This window comes from Fusarium falciforme, chromosome 4 (genome assembly GCF_026873545.1).
Source record: "Fusarium falciforme chromosome 4, complete sequence".
Taxonomy (NCBI): Eukaryota; Fungi; Ascomycota; class Sordariomycetes; order Hypocreales; family Nectriaceae; genus Fusarium; species Fusarium falciforme.
The window spans coordinates 1933020-1940875 of record NC_070547.1 but is presented as its reverse complement, the minus strand read 5'-3'; the positions used below and the strand labels follow the sequence as shown (position 1 = coordinate 1940875).

The 7856-nt window shown below is 54.8% G+C and overlaps 1 protein-coding gene across 1 annotated transcript; it reads left to right on the top strand.

Annotated features, from left to right (window-relative positions):
- Nucleotides 1–4064: 4064 nt before the first annotated feature.
- NCS54_00535000 (Hypothetical protein) lies at nt 4065–5660 on the top strand (the record flags this gene model as incomplete). The annotated part of the gene is made up of 2 exons (XM_053150861.1): nt 4065–5100; nt 5164–5660. The coding sequence occupies 2 exons, from the start codon at nt 4065–4067 to the stop codon at nt 5658–5660; spliced, it is 1533 nt and encodes a 510-aa protein (XP_053006836.1).
- Nucleotides 5661–7856: the final 2196 nt, after the last annotated feature.

Here is a 7856-nt window from a genome sequence, read left to right as displayed (position 1 = left end):
AAGCGCTTGAACGTTGGGGATGACGATGGATGATGTTGCCACTCGAGATTCACCAGACAGAAGTCGCACCGTCGCCGTTCCCAGTGGTCCGTGAATAGACTTTTCCCTAGTCAAGGGCCATGAGTCGACAATGTTGAAGGCTGTCGATTGGCGATTGCCTGTCCTGGGTGCCTGATCGACTCTGACGTGAGGTGTGAGGCCGTTGCTGGTGTAAGTCGCCAAGCTGGGCTCCGTGGGTGGATTTGCCAACATACCTACACCGAGCAGAGAAGTGTGAGAGCGTGGCGGAGACTCGGTAAACGATGCCAAGAGATGAAGAGAGCAAAACAACCACGAGGCTGATGGATTTCTCAATGGATGGATACCTTGACTTCCATCCCAGGCGCCACCGTTGGACGGAAAGGGCGGCTGAGGAAACTTGCTCATAACCGAAGGTGCTTACCTGGGTAAGCTGGTAGAGGTGGTGCAGAGGTGAGGAAGGAAGAACGGATCGAAGCAGTATGCCGACGGCACCTGCCAGACAAAGCACCTACCTGGGTAGGTAGGTAGGCAGGCACAAAGGGAAGCGCCTCAGCCACGTCTCCTTGGATAGGTAGGTAGGTACCATCTCCAAGAGCCAGAACCCAGACCGAAGACTGGAAAACGCCATTTGACGATGGCTTCAACTTCATATTCCCGCTCATCTGGCCCAATTTCTCTTCTGTCATGGACCCCCGTCGCACCCGAAACAATAGACCACAGCCACAGGCCCTGGCACAGAAAGACAGGCGCAGACTCGCACGCCCCTCCCTCTTCCGCATCTCCACAAGCAGCTTAAACCCGGCTACTAACCCACGATGGGAAGCGCGCTTGGTGGAACCGTCTCTCGCAGCCCGCTCTTGGGCCACTTGCTGAGATCCATCACTTGCCCACTTCCCGTGCCTCGATTAAAGTCGTGCCCAATCCTTGTAGTACATGGCACAACACGAACTGGTCGAGCTTCTTCTTGGGGCCTAAATTCTCACCTCCCTCCCTTGGAGATGCTGTACTGTATTAATGGCTTCATAGTTATGTATGGTTGGCCGGCATCCAAAATGGGTATGCTATGCAACCGCACTGTTAGCTGGCACCCTCCACGAGCCAAACATGGTCCTGTTCAACTCAGTCTAAATCGCCAACATCACCAGCACCCCGGACTGGTTGGGCAACTTGACAAAACCCTTGCAGAGCTTGGATTCGAGAAGAGAAAAAGAAAACCCGCAACTGACCAACGGCAGGTTAATACGAGAAACAGATGGGAAAAACGTGGCCGCTGAGGCACCCAACCCGACACAACCAGAACACTTTGCCCAACCAAATGCTCGCAAATCGCCCGTCATACGCCAGAACGGTCCTTTATCTGCTGCACTGGATCGAAATCCTAGGCGCTGACGGGGCTTTTTTCAGCCCTCCATGTTTACGAGCAACGACGCCATTGACGATTTTCTGAATTGCCGCTCATCTACCGGAGGTGCTTGCAACCTGTCTCACACTCCCCGCTACGAGTTAACTCGAGACGGGAAGAGTGCCTGGCTGGACAAAGGTGCTCGCAATAGGGTTTTGCCTCATGGCCCTCTACCTCATGGCCTTTTGCTCTCGAGAGCTGCAAGGTAGGCAGGGCTAAGCACGATCGAAAGCTTAACAAGAGACAGGTTGTGCAGCCATCCCGTCTCACCTGTCTGGTTTTACTTTTGCCCATCTCTTTCAATGTCAACTCCTGAGCCGCACCAACACAAGACTGGACGAAGTAGTTACTCAATCTAGCCTCGATGAACGAATACCTACGGATGCCGACACAGCAGCTTCACTTACGTGCACCCATTAGAACTTGGGAGATGGGCCAGGCAACTTGTTCAAGCTCTCGCTCCGCTTCACACACTCCTACACAAGACCGATGGTGCACGCCCCTCCCTGGCTCCCCGATGCCCCTCCACTTGGACTTGATCCATTCATCCATCCCTACCCTCGTCCGTCCCACATGCCTTGTTGTTGGCTCTCCGAGTTCTAAAACCCATCCACACTTGACTCTGGCAACCGAACTGGGCTCTTATTCCTACCTCAGCTCCAAGAGTCGCTTCAGCCACTTTTCCCTGCTGTTCTGCCACCCACTGCCACCCACTGCCACCACCGGCCTTTGACCCCTGTCCCAGTCGCCGTCCCCATCCTCATCCCAGAGAGTGCTCTGTGGCCGACACCAAGCCAAGTCCCTACCATGTGCCTAATCTGTCAAATCTCTTTCTGATACACGCTTCTATCCCAAACCTCCAAGGTAACCTTGCCTGGCCTTGCTTTAGTAAAATAATCCAGGCTCGCTCGCTTCTCCACACTGGCACGATTTCCGCCTCGGACCTTGCCCTGATTGTCGTTGATGGGCGTGACCCGGTTGTAATTGCTGGCGTTTTGGCCCATTGGCCGCTGGCTGGCTGTCAAGGCCATCTTGTTCGAGAGCCCTTGGCTCTGGCTTTTGACCCTCTTAGACTGACCCTCCCCGGTCTCATCCCCTGGCTTGCCGGGGAGGGCTTTCACCAAGGCTTTCTCCCCCTTCGAAAGCTCCGGGAATCTCTTTGATTGCGAATCCAGCCAGCCAGCCAGCTAGCGAGCGAGCAAGCCGAGACGCAGGTCGGAGGAGGATACGCCAGAGACGAGACGTTTCGGCGGCCGGCGCTTGATGATGTGCGTATAAGCGGGTGGTGGGCGTGTGTGGGAGTGTGCGTGTACGGGTGTGCTCCATTCTCTTTTCACCACTTCGCTCAGCCCTCTTTTTTTCCTCTTCCCTTCCCTCTCATCCATCGTGGACTGAAGATCATCCTCCTCATCCTCTCCTCCTCCCTCCACCTCGATCTCCATTCCCATTCGTTCCTTCCGTTCCTGAGCCGTTGTCCTTGTTCCCTAGCTCCCTGATCTTCTGTAAGCTTGCGAGCTACCCTCGTCCCCGTCGCGGCAGAGTTGTCAGTGGAAAGGCCGGTTTCTGGACGAGCCAGACAAGCCAGATCCTAGGCCTGGGCTGCATTGCATTGTCGGAGGTCCGGTCCCCAGCTTGTCATTCCTTTCTATTGCAAGGACAGTTCTGGACGGGTTTCTCAAGCCATCGACAACCACACAGACTGTCTGTTGGTTAACATAGGACCGACTAACATATTACGCCGGCTGGTACCTGCGTCCGTGTCCGTGTTGGCAGCCCGTGTAAGGTATCCGTTCGTCGTCTTGCCTAGGTACCTATCTGGGTTGTCATTCTCTCCTTCTGGTCTTCTCTTCGATTTCTTCTCAGCTGCAGTTGGAGCTGGCTCTGTCTCGAGAGCCCGAGTCGCTGCTCATCAGTCCAGTCCTTCCTTGTCCGGGACTTTCCTTCTCTGGCTTGTTGTTCCCGTCTGTTGTCGACTCCACCTGTTGGCGTTGGCTGGAGCCTCTTCTCAGTCCGTCTCTTCCTCTGGGTCCCCCCCTCCACCACCAACATCCATCCATTGGCAGCATCAGCATTGGCTTTCTGTTTCTTTCTGCGCGTGCCCCCCATGTGTGCCATGTGGAAGAACCATCCATGACCGGTTCCAAATGAGCTTGGCCCTTGTCAACTGGTTTCATCTGCCCCGCCCATTTCGACCGCCACCACAGTTCTGAAGCTGGCCGTCCTCTCCAGCTCGCCGCCCGCTGCCCTGCCCGCCGCCGCCATCGCCATCTCGGCCGCCTTATACAAAGCGTGCATCCGCATCCACCTCGTATGCCCTCCTTCTTTTTACTCTTGTCCTCTTTTCCATTGTTTCCCCATTATTTCCATCGTACCTTGTTTTGTTTCTCTTTCTTCTTCTTTATATCGGCCCTCTCCGCTTCAACAACACCAACACAAAACTCCCTCCATCCCTACCACCCTCGGCTCATCCTTCTTTCGTCTTCTCCTCCTCCCCCCCTCTCACCAATGTTTCCGGCCTCAGCTGTGTCATTTTGACTTCTGCATCCCATTTGCAAAAGTCAATAGCAACATAGTCACAGCCCCCGAAACGCCCACGCACGCACACATGCCCCCACTGGCGTAGCCCAGCTGCCACACAACGATGCTTACCGTCAAGCAGCCACCAACCTACGGCTACAAGTCCGTCCATGACCTGCCGACTCCGCCATCAACCTCTCGACCTTCTCCCCCCTTGATATATCAAGAGCCAGCAACCAAGTCCTTGCCGGTCGCTCACCGGAGCCACAGCCCACCATCCCAGCCCATGTCGGCTCCTCACCGTGGCCTGCCTCCCCCGGCGGCCATGACTCTTCCTCCTCAGCAGCCTCCAGCCGGTGTTGCTCCTCCACCTGCGCATCATGCACCTCCTCCTCCACACCCGCCACCTCCCGCGCTGGCTCCTCCAAGTCACCAGCAGAGGGATAGCTGGGGCCAGCTACCCGCTCCGCCTCAGCAATGGCAAGGAGCCGAGGAGTCTATGAAGCATTGGCTGCAGGCAAGAGCCGAGGAGGACAAGAGGAGGCAAGAGGAGGAGCGGACGAAGCAAGAGAGTCTGCGTCTGGAGCAGCGAAAAGTCGAGATGGACATGTTGAGGACCTCTCTCTCGGGCGGCATCCCTCCACCAATGGTCCCCCTCGTCTTTACCGGGATGGCCAGCGGAGGTATTATGCCACAGGCTGCCCTGGAGTGGGCTCAGCAGTTTATGCCACCCTCACAAGTCCCTAGGGCTCAGATAATGCCTGCTGGGTGGCCCGTTTCCCCTGAGCACCAGCGAGAATCCCAGGCGCACGCACAGGCACAGCAGGCTCACGCACAGCATCATGGTCTCCCTCCCGGCCCGGCACCACCGGCCACTGGATATGCGTACCCAGGGTCACCAACGAGGCAGAGAGGCCAGACGGTGAGCGGTGCCATAGGAAGGCCCATGGGGGCACTACCGAGCCTCAACACAAACGTTCCTCAGCCCACGCATGGTCCTCCTCCCGGGATGCACTCGCACCCGCACATGCACCAAGCCCAACAACAACAACAGCAGCAGCAGCACGAGTCTCAGTCGAGCCCCTCGATATACTTCCATCACTGGCAACCGCCGACCTCGCAAGCCAGCGGCGGCTCGAACCGACCCGGAAGCCCTTCCGGTTCGTCAAAGCCTAAGAGGAAGCAAGATTCTCTGTAGACTAACGCAGCTTCTGTGACCATAGGGGAGACTCCCAGAAAGCGCAAGGCCACGGGGCAGCACCAACCTGCTCCATCTCCCACCCGTATCGAGCAACGACTTCGATCCCCGCCGCCCCCCTTTTCTCAGAGCAGCTTTGTCAATCCGACATCTAGGGGAGGAAGACGGGGGCATACGCGGCAAAGAAGCGACATGTCGCCGTTTCGAACCGCAGGCCCAGGACGATTACGAAGAGAGAGCTTTGGAGGACCGCTCCGCCGAATGTCGCCGATACGTAGCTCACCGGGGCCCTCACAAGAGCGAGTGGGAAGCGAACGCAGCGAATCTCAAAAGCAATCGGTATCGTCTCTGCTGTCGGAGGAGCCCCGACCACTGTCACAGCACTCGGGCATCCCTCGCCCCGGGGAGGAGGTCGAACGCGGGCATCAGCAAGCGTCTCCGGTTGAAACAAAGCCGCAGACTGGTGCTGAGGAAATGTCGAGGCGTGAAGGCACAGGGGAGGGCGAAGGAGCGCAAGGGTGATTGATTAATTTCCTTTTGGCGCGTCCCTGTCGATCGACCCTCACGCTTGCGCGCCACGCGCCAATATCGCTTTTTTTCGCAGATGGAGTCGGTCATTCTCGATGGATATTTACTCGACGTTCAATAACGAATTATCAAGATCATTCACGACACTGGGAGAAGTGTGCTTGCCTCGGCTGGGCAACGCACCTGGGATCCACCACGACTGGAATGAAGAGCAACATTCCAGACCACCATGAGTCGTGGGTGGACAAGATACTGATTAACTCCAGCTGGGCAAATAACCCCCCCGTTATCACCACGATTACTACTATCAAAATTCGATTCCGAGCTCAAACAATTGGTTGTTGGCTCTGTTTTATTATCGCTAGAGGTTCAAGGCGCAACTCTAGGAACTACATGTTTTAATTGCATCTTTCTATTGGTATGACTCTGGTAGGAAAGAAAGGAAAGGAAAGGAAAGGATAGGTCAGGAACAGGAAGGCCAAGGAAAAGCAAGGCAGGTTAAAGAATGGGCGGACTCGAAGGAAGCGGAGTTTTCAGCATGGATCCATATCAACATGGTGGAGGAAGGAGTCTTGATTGGGATTGTACGCATATTGTTTGGTGCATGGAGCTTAGCTTGCTTGGGCTCGAAAAGGACATGGAAAGAAGGGGATGACGACCATGGATCATACGGACACTATAGATACCCTGCGGGGATGACCCGGGCAGGAAGATGAAGTTTCGCGGCTTCGAGGAATGCATGACAGTATTCAAGGCGTATATTTACGATGGTTTGGGTCTTGCTTGATGTTGGATGGCTACTGACCAACAGAGCCCGTCTAGGTGTGAGCACGAGAGCTAAGCGAGCTGGTGATGCTCTTCGTCTGGATTAACCAAGTAAGATGGAAGCACATGGGCCGAAGCTTATCGGATTCAACGACTGCCGAGCACTTCTAGTGGTGGTCGGTAGTTCCTCTGTTCCTGCAAGAGAAGCCACAAATTCGTAATCAGGGGAAAAGTCAAAAGCATTTGAGTGAGGATTAGAGCTAGGCCTGAAATCTAGATGCCACTTCTTGTAACTGCAACCACACGATGGAAAAGAATACGAAAGAAGCCCAGCCACGCTTCCTCAGCCCTCCCCGAAAAGGAACCCTAGAAAGAAAAGCCACACACACACACAACACACAACACACCACGCGCGCACCTGAAGCGAGTGGTGAAGGTGTTTCAGACCCTGTTTTTACCTTTTTGTCTTTTTAGCCCCATTTTCAGTTTCGGCCGAGGAGAGAGAACCTGGTGGCTTGCGTAGGCGAGATAAATACGCGTGGGATGACCGATTCGATGCGATTGAGATCCCACGGATGAGGTGATGATCTGATGATACAAAGGGGTGAGTCAAGAAAAAAGTGGCGGGCTGGGAACGACCGAAAAAAAAAAAAAAAAGAAAAGCAAAGTGGCATTTTTTCTGCTATAACACGGCGCAACTATTACATACTTCAGTTATCGTCATTCCTGCAGGTCTTTTTTTCCCCCTTTCAACCCTTATTCTCTTCAGTATGCATGTGTTGTATGTTTTTTTCGGTCACATATCGCCCCCCATCGTCCATCGCCAAGCCGTTGCATTGCATATGCTGGTATCTCTCTCTTACACACCCCCTCTTTCGGGAGTTGGGCTTTAAAGAGAATGTCGGCTCCTCAACAGAAAAATGATGACAGGGGGAGAAAGACCAAGGATTAGAATACAAGAGAGAGAAAAAGGGCAAAAAAATGAACCATATGTATGTCATAGAAGAGCCTTGATATAGGTACTTCTTCACTTGACACCCCCCACTTCGCCGAGCCCGCTTCCGACCTGCTGGGCTCCGTGTTCCCCGGACCCGGACCCGGACCCGGCCTCGGGACGCGCCTCGGAGGTAAAGACCAAAAGAGGTAATCGTCACGGCAGGTAAGCGAAGGCAAGGTACGACAAGACAAGGCAAGACAAGACACAGAGATGGGTGGGCGGGAGAGAGCACAGACTCTTTTCTCCTTCTTTCCCTCTACCCCCCTCCATCTCCCTTCTCGCTTCGGGCTCTTGCATGCATCCTAGCCAAAAGGGAGCGTGTGGGCTTGCAGCTTTGTTATTGTTATTGTTGATTAGCGAGCGTGTTAATGCGCGTGCAATGGATGCATCGCAGATTGGCGCCCTCGCCTCGAGTCGATTCCCTTGGT